At 51.0% G+C, this 18,401-nt stretch overlaps 1 protein-coding gene across 2 annotated transcripts in view; it reads left to right on the plus strand.

Moving 5' to 3' along the window:
* Nucleotides 1–15,298, plus strand: part of Map2k3 (mitogen-activated protein kinase kinase 3) — a 21,417-nt gene extending 6,119 nt beyond the window's left edge. For both annotated transcript variants that reach the window (XM_050163692.1, XM_050163691.1), the window contains exons 2-12: nucleotides 4,555–4,621; nucleotides 4,975–5,023; nucleotides 5,804–5,917; nucleotides 6,137–6,256; nucleotides 7,375–7,491; nucleotides 8,203–8,254; nucleotides 9,331–9,458; nucleotides 9,803–9,880; nucleotides 12,785–12,924; nucleotides 13,818–13,863; nucleotides 14,317–15,298. In XM_050163692.1, coding sequence (XP_050019649.1) covers nucleotides 4,555–4,621; nucleotides 4,975–5,023; nucleotides 5,804–5,917; nucleotides 6,137–6,256; nucleotides 7,375–7,491; nucleotides 8,203–8,254; nucleotides 9,331–9,458; nucleotides 9,803–9,880; nucleotides 12,785–12,924; nucleotides 13,818–13,863; nucleotides 14,317–14,400 — 995 coding nt within the window. In that variant the 3' untranslated portion in view covers nucleotides 14,401–15,298. The remainder of the gene's footprint in view (nucleotides 1–4,554; nucleotides 4,622–4,974; nucleotides 5,024–5,803; nucleotides 5,918–6,136; nucleotides 6,257–7,374; nucleotides 7,492–8,202; nucleotides 8,255–9,330; nucleotides 9,459–9,802; nucleotides 9,881–12,784; nucleotides 12,925–13,817; nucleotides 13,864–14,316) is intronic.
* Nucleotides 15,299–18,401: the final 3,103 nt, after the last annotated feature.

Consider the following 18,401-nt stretch of genomic DNA (forward strand, 5'->3'; position numbering starts at 1 on the left):
TTTTTTTTTTTTTTTTTTGGTCTGATTTCTTGATTTCTTCCACAGCATTCCTGGTTTTAAGTGGTGTTGGGGATCAAACTCAGGGTCTCTGGGGATTCAGTCTAGGATCTCATGCATGCAAGGGAAACACTCTACACATTAAGCTACATCTCCAGCCCCTTCAATTGTTTTTAAAATTTGAGTTTGCTAGCTTTACATTGGTGGAAGCAAGAGGATCAGAAGTTCACTGTCGCAGGTAGGCATGGTGGTACATACTTTTAAGTCAGAGGACCCTGTCTCAAAAAGAAAAATTTAGTGCTATTCTCAGCTGTATAATATCAGTGAGTTCTTATATGGGACTGCCTCAAAATACATAGATAAATAAAATTGAGCTTTGGCGTGCCCAAGGTGTGTTTAGCTCTCTGTCCTATTAAGGAGAGGCTGCATCCACACAGGATACAGGGCAGCCTGGACTACAGGGCTGTGGACTACAGGAAAGCCCTGATGAGAATGGGAGGAAGCTGAAGTCAGCTGGCTAGGATCACAATATTTCTTCACTCTTGGCTTTGGCTTCATTTGTTCTGGGACCTCAGTGGAAGGGAAGTTCAGTGTGCTGGCTGATGAGGGTGCTGGTTTATGACAGCTCAGAGTCTATAGGGGTGAGTGTTTTTCTGGCTGCCCCAACTTGTATGGTACCTACCTGTGTAGCTACATGGACAACCTTGGCATTGGTCACCTGCATCACTGTAAATGTCACCAAGTTCAGGAGCTTTTCTTGAGTCAGCAAGTATGCAGTGACAGGCCAGGCCCCTTGGGGACAGGGCCACAAAGGGCCCTGTATATTATCCTTAGGATTGGGCATAATCAAGAGGTTGGTTTTGTTGGGGGGAACCAAGGGCCAGTACTTTGGCCTGGCTCATGATAACTCAATGAATTGCCATGGGAGTGGGAGTAAGATTGGATAGATTGCCAGAGGCATCATTTCTAGCCAAAGGAAAATGGGGCATTTTGATAACCCCCAGGATGATGGGTCCCACCTAGAACAGTGCGGTTAGAAGAGAAGGACTTTTGCTCATGCTGACCTGTGAAGCCAGTACTGGGCCCTGGAATTGGTGGGGACTGTGCCCTTGGCAGCCATAGTCTTTACCCTTTCCTATCTGTGCTTGACCCTGCTGCCATGCCCAGAGGTTCTGGCTCAGTCATTCTATGGCTACCCCAACCAATATCAGGTTCTCAGCTGACCTCCAGGCACTTGAAGCTGGTGCAGTTTAGCTACCAAGGGGAAGCTGCTTACCAAAGAGTCCTCCCTTCTTTTTGGACCTCAGTTTTCCCTGTTCAGTTGTGGATGGCCTTATTTATTCTCTAAAATGCTGCTGGATGAAGATGGCCAGCTGAGTGGGAAGGTGGGACACCTTGCCTCTGACACTTAAGCATCAATATTAGCTCCCAGTTTGGTTGGCTTAGTTGCCCAGGCCCAGGACTTCTCCTGGAAACCAGATGCCATATTAAGCACTGGTGGTAGGGGTGGGGAAAGTTAAGGCATAAATGTCACTTTTATCATTGAAAATGATGGATGGGCCTTACTGTCTTATGGTGCAGGGCTCTCTCCAAGTGGCATGCTCTCAGGCTATCCCTGCTGATAGTTGGATGTTGGAGCAAGTCAGCCTGGTCAGGATCATATCCATACCCCACCAGATGCTACAATGCCCTTTGTCAAGCCATCTCTCCTCGTCACCTGACTTGTATAGTGGATCAGTGAAAAACTTTCCCTCATGGAGCCACGTAAAAGGGAGTGTAACGTGGGTGGTAGCACTTAAGGGTCCTGGGAGGTCTGCCAGTCCTCTACACATCGTACTGAGAGGGCATGGCAGAGAAATGGCAGAATGACAGTTGAACCCAGCTCTTGGCTCCAGAGTGGCCTGTCTGGGAAAGTGTCTGTGACACATGGCAGTAGAGGCTGGGAGGTCTCATGGATGGCAAGGGGACTAAGCTGCAGCCATCAGCTGGCAGGCTCAGGTACCAGACTGGATGGAGTGGAAGACAGAGAAAATAGTATATGCAAAGACAATAATGGAAAGCAAGGTGGTTCATTTAGGGAGGTGCGAGGGGGATAGTGGGTCAGGTGGGAGGAGATGGGGCCAGAAATCACCCTCATTCATCTGTGGGTGTTTTGATGTCAGTGGTAGAATCTCGGGTTAGCAGTTGAATTCTTCTCGCCTCAGTTTCTTCACTTCTTTCCCGAGGAGCTGCTGTGAGGTTGGAATGAGCTACATAGATGCCTGGCACTAGGCTGGCCTGCACAAAGGACCCTGCGATCCTGGCAGACTTGTGGTTTGCTCATGGTGGCCAAGAGCCTCTGTTTGTTGTGGTGACAGTCACCACCTTGGGCCACACCTGGGTAGCCCCAGGCTGCCTGACCATCTGGGCCCAGCCCTGACTTTGGCATTGGATATTGCCAGTGGTGTCTGGTGGCTTGAGGCCTGTTTCTGGGCTGTCTCCATGGTGGCCTTGCCCATTCCCTCTGACAGCTGGCATAGCTGCACCAGTAGCTCAGGTCACTCCTAACATAGGCTGCAGGTCCTGTAGGGTAGTTGGCTGTGTGCTGCCCAGCCTGGGAAGTTAAGAGGAGCTCACCACCATACCCAACAGCAGGTGTGGGCATGACCTTGGCAGCTGGGGCAATTGAGGCCTGGCAGAGGGCACATCTCATAATACCTCCCAGTCCACTGCAGGAGACACAGGAGAACAGAAAGTGGAGATGACGTGGGTGGGTAGGACTATGAGCTCCACTTAGGCAGGTTTGCCAGGGCTGCGGGTCAGGCTGTAGCTCTGTATGTTCTAAGCAGACTTGTGCATTTTATTACAGAACACTTTATATTTTGGTTGCAAAGATCCTCATATCAGTAATGAAAACTAAATAGTACAGGTCAAAGTATAAAGAGATAATTTGCACACATGCCCGTCTTGGTACTTGCAGAGTGAGCTATGTAGCAGCTCTCTAACTCTGCCCCTAGCACGTGTAGCCAGAGATCATACCTGGCAGAGATTTGGACCCACAGGTGCATGAGACCCAGGGCCTGTCCCCCCAGCACAGGGAGACACCCCCTCCCCAAAGAGTCTGCAGTGAGCCCAGCTGCCCATCTTGTCCTGGTCAGTGCTTTCGAGAGTCACCCCAGACTGCCCTGAACACCAGGCCTTACTGCCTGAGTCACATTCCAAGCTCTGGATTGTGTGTGGCTACCACCGGCTCTGCCAGAATCTGACTTAGACATGGCTTTAGAGTCTGGGGTCTCCTGGGCAGGTGGTGGCAGTTTGCAGGAAGTTTCTGTGAAGGGCAGGTATTTGGTCAGTGCTGGTCTGTCCTGTGTGACATTGAGGAGATTGTTGCATCTTCCTTTCTTATCCTGCTTTTCTCTGGAGTTTTCTCCCTGTTTGGGGTTCAGTGCCTCTACTGTCTGGAGAAGCTGAGGCCGAGAGAGTTAGTGCTTGCTGTCAGTGATGGGCGCTGAGCCCTGTGTGGGAGATGGAGATCCTGGGGTAGTCCATTCAGGCTGTGCACCAGGCCAAGCCCCCACTGCCCCAGTGGGGGTCTATTCTGGTGTGAGGCTCAGTGAGCAGGGTCCTGGATGGAGCTCAGTCTCAGTCACTCCTCACCAAGGTTGATCCTAGTGGAAGAAGGAAGGACACCGTGTGGCAAGGGCTGCTGTTACAAAGTCCCACCTAACAGGCAGCTTCCGCAGTAGGAATCTGAGGGGACGGTGCATTCCCCAGAAGCCATGCAGGAAGGCTCCACCTGTGCTTTCTTTCAAAACCTCCCTCTGACTTAGAGGTGGCATCTCCTGTGCCTCATTTGGCTTCCCCTTTTGTACCCCAGTTTCCTCTATTATAAGGATACCAGTTGTCCTGAGAGAGCACTTACTTACCTGGCAGGCAAAAAGCTCTAGGTTTCACCCCCCACATACTTCTGTGTATGCACATGTGCACACACAGACACACTCACCAGTCCTGCCACACTGGATTAGGGCCAACTCTAATGACTTCATTTTGATTTAATTAGCTGTAAAAAAAAAAAAAAAAAAACTATTCTCCAAATAAGGCCACATTCTTGGGTTCTGGGTGTCAAGACTTCAACATCTAAGTTTTGAAAGACACAGCTCAGCCCATAACAGAGACCTAGGACATGAGCTTTTGTGTGGTTGGGAACATTGGTACTGGGCAGACTACATTCCATTCCTGGTGGTAAGAGGCCTGGAAACTCATGCATAATTGAGTATTTGAGTGTGTGTGTCTTATAGGCACAGCTGTCTGGTGCCTCCCAGCTGCAGGGCAACTCCTAGGAGGGTGGGGCTTGATTTTGCCGTTGTGGTAGGGGGAAAGCCTGAGCCTGACCTGCAGCCTGAGTGAGACCATGTTCTGTATACCTCAAGGCTCTGAGGCTCCTCTTGGCCTGTCTCTTGGGTATCTATGTCTGGAGGGACAGGTAGTGAAGACCAGGGGCCTGAGTCACCTCCCTCCCCAGCTTTGCCCAGCCCAGGACTAAGAGTTGACCAGATCCCTGTTTTCTCTCCACTTCAGGAAAATCAAAGAGGAAAAAGGATTTACGGATAGCCTGTGTGTGCAAGCCACCTGTGCCCAACCCTACGTGAGTCTACCTTAAGTTTCTCACTCTGTTCAGACTTGGAGAGACTTCTGAAGGAGGTCAGGAGTGTAAGAAGCAGGGACATGGGGGTCGGAGGTGGGTGAGAGAGCTGTTTCTTCTCATCCAGTGGAGACTCGGGAGCATTGGCTGTTTGCTCTATGCCTTCCTTCCCAGTCCTTTTCTTGGGGCTCTGTCAGGGCCACCTGGCAACACCACTGCACGTCCACCCAGTGGACATTCAGTAATCAGTGACATGAGGTGACTGTGTAAGCGGCCTCCATGACCAGGCTGCATTCCACCCTCATACCCCATTGTTTCTTCTCCCCGAGAAGCTTATGGATCTGCTTTCTCCACAGACCCCCCCGGAACCTGGACTCCAGGACCTTCATCACTATCGGAGACAGAGTAGGTGACTGGACCCTGGGCGGCCTCCTACTTCATCTCACAGTGCCAGTAAGAGGTGGCCATGGGTGGTAGACATTGCTGGGCTCTGGGGAAGAGCTTCTTTGCTGTCTTGCTGGTTGTGGCCCTGGGGCACCTGCCCTTAGACCTCCCATTTGGGTGGAGTACATTCCCCCTGCCTTCTAGGGCTGTGGGGAGCCCAGAACTGCCTACCCCAGAGGATGGGTTATGAGTCTTTCTCTTCTGTATCACCTGCAAACAGCATGTTGGACATGCAGGCGTCCGGGCCCCCAGACCTCAGGTCAGACCCTAGCCTCTGTATTGTTCGTTCCTCCGAGTGCCTCAGAGAACCGCCTACCATTGAGAAGCCTGACTTGGGGATATGCACCAGGGCAAAGCATGTTGGGAGCCTCTTCTTGGCAGATGCTACCTACCCAACCCCTGTCAGTGCCCATTGTCCTGTTAGTCTGATTGCATAATCCTGCGTGTCTCATTCAGGGGAGGGAACTCACCGAAAGGTTCAGTAGATGATTGACTGATGTCTCCCTCTGCTGAGATGTGTCTGAAAGAGGGAAGGGCTTCTCTCAGTCTCCGAGTCTTTGGTTTTGAACCCTTTTTATAGAGGCCAGCGGCAGGCTCCGATTGGCCATTTCCACAGGGTTGCACAGCATGACACATAGTAGCTTCAGGCTCAGATCTGATTAGCTTCTTTTTCTGGGCAAGGGAGAAGAGCCAATCTCCAACTTGATGCTCACTAATCACCTCTTCTCTTTGCCTCTTAAGAACTTTGAGGTGGAGGCTGATGACTTGGTCACCATCTCAGAGCTGGGCCGTGGAGCCTACGGGGTGGTGGAGAAGGTGCGGCATGCTCAGAGTGGCACCATCATGGCTGTAAAGGTAAGCAGGGCTTCCTTACCTGGAGTAGCTCTTAAGGAGGCATGGACTGAGCTGCAGGTTGACTACCTACCTTGTGGCCCTGTCCCTTGCTGTCATCACCAGCGTTGAGGCAGAACTTCTCAGACCAGGCCAAGCCATGAATCCCCAAGGCTCCGGGACCTCATGGACTAGGTAAGGGGTGCAGCCTACACATGACCCTGACACGCTTCCCTCCCGCAGCGCATCCGGGCCACTGTGAACTCACAGGAGCAGAAACGCCTGCTCATGGACCTAGACATCAACATGCGCACGGTCGACTGCTTCTACACTGTCACCTTCTATGGCGCCCTCTTCAGAGAGGTAAGAGCCTCCCTCTGTCTCTGCCCAACTCTTGCCAGCCACTGCTGCTCTGCCACTTCTGTTGTGTGCCGAGAGGCGAGCCACACTGAGTTCCCTGCCACCGGAGGCAGGCTTGGGAGCTGGGCTTCCCTGTTCCTGGCTAACTCTGTGCCTCAGTTTCCTTGTCTGAAGATGAAGCAGGTGTTTGAGCAGGTCTCTTCAGGTTGTGGTCAGGGTCCTGGTCTGGGGCCTGGCACTCGGTAGCAGCTGAGACGTATGTTTGTGGCTGTTTGTTTTCTGCTAGCACCTGAGTGGGCATGCAGGGTGAGCCCCAAGCGGGAAGCACTGTGGAGGGATGAGGATCTGGGCTAGATTCTAGATTGGAGTACTGGAGGCTGAAGCAAGGTAAAAGATCTAGACCATAGGGCTTATCAAGAGCATGGAGCTGCCCCTGAGCCAGCTGGAGGCATACAGTGTTGGGAACAGTGTGAGCTGAGCTGCTAGGATGGATCAGAGCTTCCCATCGTGACCTTCTATCTTAGAGCTCTTGAGTGGTCTGCGATGTTTCTTCTCCCTGGCTTTCCTTCTGAACCTCTTTCAAGTTCCAGTGGTGGCTCAGACCCTACTTTGTGCATCTCGTGTGGTGGGCTGACCCCCCCCCCACTCCCCACCCCCCGTGCAAGCGTCAGCCAGCTCTGTGCTCAGGAAGTCCTGGACTGGAGGCCTGGACCTCTGCCGGAGGCCGTCCCAAGGCTATGCACGTTTTCTGGGGAGAAGAGAAGTCATTTGCCAGTGAAGAAATTTGGTTCTTGTCCCTTTGTGTCCTGACTTGAAAGTTTCAGTACATACTAGGCTCCTTCTCTGGGAACACTATTGCAATAGGGCACAGGTGGAAGAGACTAGGGCTGTGTGGCGGACTGCGTGGTGTGGGGCCAGAAATGCAGGCAGAGATGGTGAGGGGCTCAAGAACATCTGAGGTGTGTGTGTGAGTGAGGGGTTTATTATGTCCCTTCTAGGTGGAGGCTAGATCTGGTGCTCAAAGCCATGCTGTTCAGGGCTGGGGAGGCCACTGGGAGCCTGTAGATTGTCCAGGGCTGGGTAGCATTGGTGGACCAGCTAAGCCCTGGGTGTTCTCTTAGGGAGATGTGTGGATCTGCATGGAGCTCATGGACACTTCCCTGGACAAGTTCTACCGGAAGGTGCTGGACAAGAATATGACAATTCCAGAGGACATCCTAGGCGAGATCGCCGTGTCTGTGAGTGACCTGGCTCTGTCCAGCATGCACAGAACCTTCTGTCTGACTGAGTCTTGGCAGAACAGCAATCTCTCAAGGCTCAGTACTTCTGAAGCCTTGGAGCATTACCTCCCTGGAGAGGCCCCAGGCTGGAGCTCCTTAGGCTTGGTCACTCCCTGCCTCCAAGACTGAATGCAGTCCTCAGGTTCCTGCCCATTTTGAAGAAAGGAGTTTCAGACTGCTGCATGCTAAGACATCTCATGGTAGCTCTCAGAGGTCCAGGCTGCCTTAGGGAAATGTTGCCTTCTGAGTCTACTCTTTCTAGATGAGGGCAATAACTCTTATTTGAGCATTGCTACAGCTGGGGAGGGGGCACTAGAATCAAGGATGCCTTTTAATCCTGTTTGCACCTGGAAGTGTTTAAATCATCCTGTGCCTCCAGCCCCTCTACTAGGGTAGGTAGCTCTACTAGGGGAGTGAGAGGAACCTGGGGACCTGATAGGTCTTAGTGATGGCCCTTGGGTAGCACTACTTGAGATTTGTGGAGTAAGAGGAAGGGTAGGAAGCTGTCAAGTCTGTCCTAGGACAGCCAGGATGATGGGCACATCTGGGGTGTGGGCAGGAGCTGGGTGAAGGGGCTGGGACGTGTTTAGAGGGGATGAGGTTTGCTGCTTTGTTATCATTGGTGTTACCTGGAATAACAGCAGTCCTGCCTCTCCCATCCCGATTCAGATCGTGCGGGCCCTGGAGCACCTGCACAGCAAACTGTCTGTGATCCACAGAGGTCAGTGTCCTCCACCTGCACTGAGGCTCAGGGAGGGGCAGACTGAGACTATACCTGGTGGGGCATGGGCCACTTTTGCATTTGGGTCTGCTGTGCTCAACAGGAGGAACTAACTGAATCCCCACTCTTCCTGGGTTCCATTGCCCACTTCTCATTTATATGTACAGTTCATGTGCTGTGAAACACGTAGATTGTGGCATGTCACTCTGGGATTCTGTTACAAGCTCTTTCTTATTACACCCCCCCACCCCCACACCCCCACCATCTTGAGCTTTCCTGGGCTCTTTTTGCCCTTGCGGCTACTAGTCTGGTTTTTCCCCTTCAGGGCTATAGTTATTAAGATCAGTCTCCTGCCTGGTAGTGGTGGCACAGGCCTTTAATCCCAGCACTTGGGAGGCAGAGGCAGGTGGATCTCTCTGAGTTCAAGGTCAGTCTGGTCTACAGAGTAAGTTCCAGAACAGCAAAGACTGTTACAGAAAGAAACCCTTTCTCAAAAAGCCAAACCAAAACCCAAACAAAGCAAAACAAAAACATAATCTCCCATTAACTTGGTTGCATTGCACTTAGAAAAAATGAAGGAGACCATATAGGATTTGCCGTCCAGTGCCCATCCCAGTTCTATCCTCAAGTTATCATTGTTGGTCCTTTGGCATGGAACCTTCCTGTCCTTTTCTGGTCATCTTTGTCTTTACACGTCCACATTGACCTTTGCTTGGAGGGTCTTGTTTCCTATGAGGCAGGGATGGGGCTCCTCATTTGCACACAGACCCATTCTCACACCTTCACCTGCCCTATTAATCACCATCTTCTGCTTGCTAGATTTGTGTCTAGAAGGTGATGTGCATGAGTAGCCCCCAGGTGGTGTCTCCAGAACTCTTATGTTTCTTTGGTGGGGACAGGCTGAAGTACATTCTGATCCCTTGTTTAGCTTGATGGGGCCTAGTGCTTCACATCTCCCTGCCTCTGTTTTCTTGTCCTATCCTTGGGGCATTGGGTGACCTGCTGCTGGACCACAGGGCACTGAAGGGGCAGCATCTCACTCAGCATAGGCTGAGAAAGGTATGCTCCACTTGTAGATGTGAAGCCGTCCAACGTCCTCATCAACAAGGAGGGGCATGTGAAGATGTGCGACTTTGGCATCAGTGGCTACCTGGTGGACTCTGTGGCAAAGACAATGGATGCTGGCTGCAAACCTTACATGGCTGTAAGTGGGGGCAGAACAAGATTCTGCTTCTATGGAATGGGCAGGATTTTTCCAGCTGTACCTGTCATAGGGTTCCTGCCATAGGGACCCTGCCACCATTTACCTGCACTCCAAGATCCTTGTTTGGATGAACTTAGAGTCTGTAGAACCTGTGATCCCTGTTGTGAGGAAGGCAGGTTCCTTAGGACTGGGGACCTGGTGGGAAGGCAGGGATTGGGTCTGGCTCTTGCTGGCTTATATCATGTGGGCAGGGGAACTAATTTTATGTTTTAGTAGAAGAGGAAAGGTCTAACGGAGGGGGCTTTGGCTAGTTGGGTGTTCAAGCCCTCTAGTTTCTCTTGCAGCCTGAGAGGATCAACCCTGAGCTGAATCAGAAGGGCTACAATGTCAAGTCTGATGTCTGGAGCCTTGGCATCACTATGGTACTGTCTGGGCTGGGCATGGCACTTGCTGCTCCAATGGGGTGGGGTGTGTCTGTGTTGGGGTCCCTGGACTCCAAGTCGTTTAAATCCCAGAAGAAAGAGTTGTTTTTAGTGTTCAAGGGGGGAAAAAAGCACCATCAAACATTCCTGTTTAGGTAAGAGGATATTTGGAAGTTACAGTACCCCTTTCCTGATGGCTCAGTTTAACCATCATGACTGTTCTCTGTATTCTGTGACGTCAGCCTTTTACTTAGAGCCATTGGTAGATCACGAAATCCCAGCCGATGCTAAGTTTAGTTCTTGCCATGCAAGTGATTTCCAAGTCACAAAGGTAAACTCTTAGCTGGGTATGGCAGCACCCTCCTTGGATGTGATTCCTGTGGTAGCAGCACCCTTTTGTAATGTGATTCTTTGGAAGGCAGAGGCAGGAGGTTATCCTCAACTTCATAGTGAATTTGAGGGACCCTGCCTTAATACCTTTCCCAACCCTAAAAAAAAAAAAAAAAGTAATTGAGGTCCCTCCCCAATACACACACACCTGTTGCTATAGGTTCTGGTTGAATTTCTCCAGGCTCAGTAGTGTGGGTGAGGCTCTGGATCCTGGCTTTGTGGAGATTGAAAGGATCCTAGGCTTGGAGGGGAGGGGCAGAGGCCAGCCTATTAGGATGGAGTTGAACCAGATAATTCTGGGTCCAGGTGTAGGGATGGACCTCTGCCTTCTTGACCTACCTGGCAGAGAACTCTAATTGACCTATTGATGCGATAAAACACAATGACTAAAAGTAACTTGGGGAGGAAAGGGTTTATTTTGGCTTATAGCTTTCAGGTTATACCCCCTCACTGAGGGAAGTCAGGGCAGGAACCTGGAGGCAGGAACTGAATGAAGCAGAAGCCATGGAGGAACACTGCTTACTGGCTTGCTGCTCCAGGCTCGCTGAGCCTGTTTTGTCACATCAGCTAGGACCACCAGCCCAGAGGTTGAGTTGAATCCCTACAGTGAGTGGGGCCTCCCCCATCCATCATCAGTCAAGAAAATGCACAGGCTTGCTCACAGGCCAGTCTGGCAGGGGCCTTTTCTCAAGTGAGGTTCCCTTCTTCCCAAATGACTCCAGTTGTACCGAGCTGACATAAAATTAGCCAGCACAGTGTTACAGTGAAGCCGGATTCTTTGAAGATGGGTACACTTCTCTGCTGCACATGTATGGAAAATGCCCTGGTACCTTAGTTCTTGATACAGCAAGAACAGTCTATCTGCCGTTGCAATGACCTTTAGCAAAGAGACCTTCTGACTGTCAGGAGTCACAGGTACCAAGATATGCTGCCCGTGTTCTTGGTTCCCTCCTGTCTAATTGTTTTGAGATGTCCCAGATTGAGCTCGTGACTTTTGGATGAGACATTTTGTCATTTTTAAAGAGGCTTTATGTTGACAGCCGGGATCAAAGTTTCACAGTAGCTTTTCAGGCTGCAGAAATAGGAGCAAGGCTTGGGCTGTCTTCTAGGTTTTCTAGAACCTCTTCCTCCAGGGCCACCACTCACATATATCTTTGGCCCAACATTTCCACTTAAAATGCTGCTATCCTTGAAACAGTCACCCTCTTCAGTGGGCTCTGGCCTCGGTTGCTCTGGGCACACACATCTGTGTTTCAAAACACACGTTTTCGGGGGCTGGAGAGATGGCTCAGAGGTTAAGATCATTGCCTGCTCTTCCAAAGGTCCTGAGTTCAATTCCCAGCAACCACATGGTGGCTCACAACCATCTGTAATGGGATCTTGTGCCCTTTTCTGGCCTGTGGGCATACACACAGACAGAATATACAATATATACAGAATACATAATAAATAAATTAAATATTTAAAAGCAAAAAAAAAAAACCCCACGTTTTCTGTGTATGTTACCAGACATTCAGCTGTTACAGGGGGCTCCCTCCTGGGGGTGGTGGGTCTTTTTCTAAGTAATTTCCTGTGATAGGTGACTGCCTTATGCATCTTTGTGCTGAGGTAGTTTTATTATTTTCTAAGCTCTTTAAAAAAGAAGATCATCAGACCTTTTCTAAAGATGGTTAACGTCCAGATTCTGGTGCTTTGGTTAGGTGTGTGGGCGCCACCGAGCTTTCTCTTGTAGTCTGCAGAAAGGCTACTGTAGATTCTGGAAACACTGAGGCAGTTTTGAGTCTGCATGGCTCTGTCCTGTGGACAGACATACAGGTGACACACACTTCCCACAATGGTCTTCTCATGTTGGCTGGAAAGGCCTGGAGATGGACAGGAAAGTCCCTTCCTAGTTTAGTTTTTAGTGCTCCATTTGGTGCCAGTTACATTTGTTTGAGTGGTGTCTTTTCCATTTCTCATGGTGGCTACAGTCTCCCGTACCAATCAGGAGGTATTCATGCAGGAGAGTCTGCTATACTCAGTTGTCCCCTCTAGTAAAAACAACAGCTGGATAGGTGGCCCTGAATACTCAAACATCTGTGTTGGGGAAGTGTTGGAGAGGGAGTAGCTGGGCCAGCAGGCCTTGGACTTGACACAGTGAGGTACTCTGCTGACTGCTGCCTTGTGGGAAGGTGTCTGTGGCTGCCACTCCTCAAGTCTGGCACACTATCTGGAACCCGAGTTGTTAGATAAAATCTAACAATTTTAGATTGTTTGAAAAGACAGTGGTAGTCAAACCTAGTCTAGCCCAGGGTTAGACTTAGTCTGAGCTAGCTCTGCTAACCTGGTCAGAGGAGCTTAGTACTGGCATCCCAGTACTTGACCTACTGCTAGATGTGAGGGCAGTCAGGGGCAGCACCACTGGCCTGGGGTACTGGGGAAAGATAGCCAAGTCCCTTCCACTTCATGCTTCTGGATACAAAGTTTGGGTCATCTGATGTCTGGAGCCCGTTGTCTCTGCTATCCCTACTGCAGATCGAGATGGCCATTCTGCGATTCCCTTATGAGTCTTGGGGGACACCGTTTCAGCAGCTGAAGCAGGTGGTGGAGGAACCATCCCCGCAGCTCCCAGCTGACCAGTTCTCCCCTGAGTTTGTGGACTTCACTAGCCAGTGGTGAGTATCTGGGCTCTGTCCTCTCCTCCTGTGTGAAGTAAACCCTTGAACCACATGGTTTCAAAAGTTAGGAAGTGGTGACAGCCCCAGTGTGAGCAAAACCTGAGTCCCAGCAGGAGGTTTCATGTAGACCTCCCTGAGAAGGATGAATCCGGAATAGTGTATGTGATTATATATTATGGAAGATTACCATGCATAATGAAGTTTGCATTTATTGGTGCCTAGAAGTTTTTATCAAATTACAGAATGTTCGTGGAAGCTTTATAAAAATCATGTTTAAAGTTATAAAATAATTTTAAAAAGCAATTATACAGACCATGTTCTCTCACCATAATTAAATAAGCACATGGAAAGTAAAAGTAGATTCTTGTAAATGACTCTGGAAATACTAAAGAGATTTAGAAAATACATTTTTAAGAAGAAACCAGTGAGGGCAAACCAATGTTTGTATGTTGTGGGCCAAGAGGTGCTCAGAGAACAAGACAATGCCTCTCACTAGAAAACAAAAACTGAAAGCAGATGAGTCCAGTAGCAAGGCTCATTGATTGGTCTGACCCTTTCTGATTGGACCTTCATGCTCCAGAACCATCGATTGACGTCTTCCCTTCTGATAAAGGATAATTTAGTATCTGGTCATTAGGCGGAACATGTCAGGGTTGGTATCATGGACGTAGTCTGGATCAGTATGGAGACAGCTGGACTCCTAAGAGGCAGGGAAAGTTGCTGCCAAGACTGTAGTTTGGACCCATGGACCCCAAGCCACTTTGTGAGACCCCCAGACAGTCTCGCTCCTTCTCTGAGCCCCAGGAGTGTGCCGCTTTAGTGGGGGCAAGCCCAGCCTGTCTAGATTCACTTCCTCCGTGTGAGCCTGGCTTCACTGCCCTCTTTCCTAGCCTAAGGAAGAACCCCGCGGAGCGCATGAGCTACCTGGAGCTGATGGTGAGTGTGCATGGGAAGTGCTTGCCCTGCCCGCTGGGCTTTGCAGTGGCTGGGTGGGGCTGTCCGGAAGAGGGCTGAGTCTGAGGGTGGAGGGGTAGCACTCGCCTTCCGCACACACTTGTGTAGTTTCGCCTTGGTTCACACGTACAACGCAGACCTTGTAGAAAGGTGCTCTGCGCTGTGACAGTAGGGCAGAGGAGTCAGTGTGGCCTCGGAGAACTAAGCCTGGAAGGGCAAATGTGGGCTTTTGCTGGTGAAGGAAGGGTGAAGGGTCTGGTAGAGCAGAGGCCCCGTACCCTTGAGGAAAGAGACACTTGTGTGGTGGGAGCTACTGCAGGAGCTGGCCAAGCAGGAGAAGCATGCTGGGGTGGATCAGGCTTGCATGGGGGATCTCCCTTTATACCTCCTCCTGTACCCCTTCACCCCCAAAATTGTGCCTCTGTTTCCTACCAGGAACACCCTTTCTTCACCTTGCACAAAACGAAGAAGACGGACATTGCTGCCTTTGTGAAGGAGATCCTGGGAGAGGATTCATAGAGACTGGCCCAGGACCCCATTGGCCTGCCAGCATCCCATACCCCTCTGCTGGGGCAGCACGTCTCTACAGCCATAAGCTACTGCCATTCTGGTCCTGGACATTCCAGGAGGAATTGAGGGGGTTGTTCCTGTCTGGCTCGGCAACTAGCTCTTCCAAGTGCCAAAGAATCAGACCTCATGGGGCTCCTAGTCAGGCCCATATGGGCCCCACAGTGCCTCTGCTGTCGCTGCTCCCAGAGTCTCAGGCCTCCAGCCAAAGGATGAATTTGGAGAGGTCCATGTACCCCCTCCTCACTTGCAGATGCTATTGCCTCTTGAAGAGGAGGCAGCTGGTGCTTCTGTGGACAGGCCATAGCCTTGGTTCTGTCCTGGATGCTCCCCAGGTTGTATATATATATATTTTAAATCACAACTGAATGGACTGTGTACACTGGCCTGGATCAGGGACATCTCTGTCCTGTCTCGGGTGCTGAGGACACACTATGGGGATGAGCCAGGTGGATCCCCTAAAGACTTTCCTGGCCTTCACCCAGCACTGGCCAGTGGTCTCTTGGGGGTCCACTGACCTAGCCCCTAGCCTCCACCTCTAATGGTATCTGCCTTTATTTTTAAACTCTTATCCTCGTTGCCTTCTGCTTTATGGGTGTCGCTGGTTTTTCTTGCATGGTTTGAAGCTGGTCACTTAACCCTAGGTACCAGCAGTATCACAGCTACCCCTGTGCTCAGACTGGAGTCTACAGGATGGCTCAAGCTCTTTGCACAAGGCCACCGGGGGAGCCATACCAACTCTCCAAGTGTGACCAGCTCATTGGAGCTAATAGGTTTACTTTGGTGGTGTTTTTTAAAAAAAAAAAAAGGAAGAAAATATATTTTTGTGAAGAAAGGCCTGCCTATCCCAGCCTTTCCCTGGGCAGGAACCTATTGCTGTTTTAATTAAAAAACAAACCAAAAACAAAAACTGTGTGAGACTGACTTTGGCAAGCCTGCTCTTTCTTGGGGAGCTGTGGGGCCCTAGGTAGAATCCTTATTCTGGGAGCGTGGCAGCACAGCGTGACTGGAGCCTGGAGGCTGCCAACCCACCAGGACCTTACACTTGCCTGGCCACAAGCCACAGGAGGACACAGGTTCCTAGGGCGCTGTGGGAAGGTGCTTCATGCCATGGCCACCCAGGCTAGATCCCGTAGAGGCCACCTGACCACTACCAACAAAGTCTGCAGCTAGCCAGAGGTAGAGAGAGGCTGGGTAGGAAGTGGCAGGTTCCATATTGATTGCACTATGCTGTCTCAGTTTACAGATGAGAAAATGTGCCCAGAGCCCCCCACACTTACTCAAAGCCAGCTGAGGCTCAGGCAGGTAGTGGTGCCTAGAGGAAGGCTGTGAGGATGCTGCTTGGCATAAAGCCCTTCCTAGGGCAGCGTAACCCTGTCCTCGAAATACGGACTAGGACAGAGGCCACCCACAGGCCCTCTCCTCCCGTAAGGAGGGATGTGTGTGGTCTTAGGCACTGGGTATTCAGGTGCTTGGTTAAAGGACTTGTGTCCATTCACTATTCTTTGGGCGGGTCACCAGAACCTGGTGGCTTCTTCCAGCTTGACAAAGGTAGGTCCTTACCGTCTTCTGGAGTGCTGGCTGGGATGGAGTCATGTGCTCATGCCCAAGCCAGAAGACTGGAGTGTGGCTTCAGGCATAGGTGGACCCTGGGGAGAGTTGGCACATCGCAAAGGTGAGGGCAGGGCCTTGGTGTCCCTGGGAGAGCACAGGATCTCATGGGAACCTCCACCACCACTCTTCACTGGCCTCTGCAGTGACTTCCCTGGTTCAGCTTTCATAGCTTCATGGAGCCTCCTGCCTTTAGACATAAGGTTGGTTCTCATCCCAGAGGTCTGCATGGGTCACCCTGTCCCATTTTCCTGTCACTGCCTTAGGGAGGCCTACCAGGCTCAGCGTCATCAGCGCAGATGTGACCCGCCACTGTGAGAGGAAACTGCCAACCCCCAAGGGGACTTTGTTAACTTTTGTTGTATAACGAATGAGAATATCATGGCCGTGTGTAGTGAAGTAGTGAGCACCCACAGGATAAAGCAGGCGTGCATTTGGGCTCGCGCATGCGCAGGTCCTTCCTTGCAGTAGTCAGTGTAGGGCGCGGCCGAATCGCATTTCCCTGGCCGCCAGGAGGCGGCAGAGCCTCGACCTAGTCCAGCCCGTCTAGGCTCTGTAGGTTCTGCAGGGTGCTTGCCAAGCTCGGCGTAACTGATGGAAGGCAATCTGCAGGCGCCAGGTCTGCAGCTGGCAAACCATTCGGCTTCTAGAGGGCAGCGCTTTACAAATTTCTCAGCGGCCGACCAAATAGGCTCTGCAAAGCAGATAAAAATTTGCAAGCCTCTGTGGGCTTCCAGGGGATTTACTAGTTTACTAAGCACTTAACAGTTTGCTTGCTGAAATCTGGCTAGCACCTCATAGTATATTCCTCTAGATCATATTGTACTGCAAATAGTGGTTTTGGTCTCTTTACATTTGGAGACCTTTAGCCTGCCATCCAGTATGCAAATCACATTGACATTGCAAAGCCCCCATGGCTACGGTGACATCCCACACCAGGCTCCCTGCTTAGTGGCAGGCTCCTCTTGTCCACATTTCCACTCCTTGAGTCAGGGTAACTAGGAACCTATTAAGGCCCTACAGAGGCCCATTGTCTCTGTTTCTCATCAGGCAGCTGGCGGGACCAGTGGGCATCTTTAGGTCTGGGTTAATGTCTCTGGACTGATGGACATAGAGGCTTTTCTGTTTCAGTCACACCACAAGGGCCACCAAACAACTCAAACATGACAACACTACAGTGGTTAGGCCTGTTCTAGAACTGCTTCTGAAGACACGTGGTTCCTGGACACTGTTTACTGCAGGCCAGGGCGGGCAGCGCTGTTAAACACCAGCTGTCTCTCCTCCCCCAGGATCATACTGCAGTTCCTGCTCAGATCTTCCTGGTAATAGTTACTACTGACTGTTGACTTCTTGAGTCACCCAGGAGACAAACCAACGGGAATGACTGTGACGGTTTCTGGACAGTTAACTGAAGTGGGTGGGTCCTACCTTCCATCAATGTGGGTGGTACCATTCTATGGTGTAGCCTCTGGGACCAAAGGGAAAAGAGAAAGCAAGAGGAACCAGCATCCATCTCCCCCTGCCTCTTGACTGTGGATGATGCACTGTGGCCAAATGCTTCAAGCTCTGACCACCATGGCTTCCCCACCACAATGGACTGACTGTACCATTAAACTGAGCCAAAAGTCACCCCCCAAACTGCTTTTGTCAGGCATTTTGTCCCAGTAACAAGAAAAATAGCTCGTCTCTTCCAGGTGTCCCCGCTGGTTCCGCTGGCACTCTGCTTCTTACTTCTCGCTTTGTTTCCATAGATGCAAACACACTCTTCTCCGTCCCCCCCAATCCTTTCCCCGGAGAGCTGCTCAGGGGCGCCCGCCTCAGAAAATCTGACTGACAACCTGTGGCTGGCTTCACTTTCCTTCCTGTCCCTTCTCTGCCTCTGGGACTGGACCAGGAGGGTCTGATTGCTCAGAGCCTGGTTCAGTGCGTGTGTGAGATGGAGGGTAGGGTGGGAGAAGGTCCTGACAGAGCTGTGTGAAGTCTGGACAGCCCTCATTTGGAGCCAGCCCCACCATGGCTGTCTTCTGTGGGGTCTCCCTGCACACTCAGGGTGATCCAATTCTGTGTTGGAGGCTGGGCCAGGAGAAGCCTTTTGCTCACCTGGCTATGTGGCTGCTAGTGTCAGCTTCTCTCCCCTCCAGTCGTGAAAACCTGCACAGGCTGCCAGGAGCTCCCTCTCCTCATTCTCAAGCTGTTTTCTTGTTTCGTTTTGTGGGCAGCAGGATCCAAGTTGCCCGGTCTCCCAGCAGAAAGGTAGAAGTGGGTACCTAAGGCTCTGCCCGGTCACTCTCACACTCATGGAGACTTGAGCATCAATTTTCACCTCTATACCCCTCACCCCT

Source organism: Alexandromys fortis, unplaced genomic scaffold (assembly GCF_014885135.2).
Source record: "Alexandromys fortis isolate MF-2015 unplaced genomic scaffold, M_Fortis_MF-2015_v1.1 scaffold_149, whole genome shotgun sequence".
Classification (NCBI taxonomy): domain Eukaryota; kingdom Metazoa; phylum Chordata; class Mammalia; order Rodentia; family Cricetidae; genus Alexandromys; species Alexandromys fortis.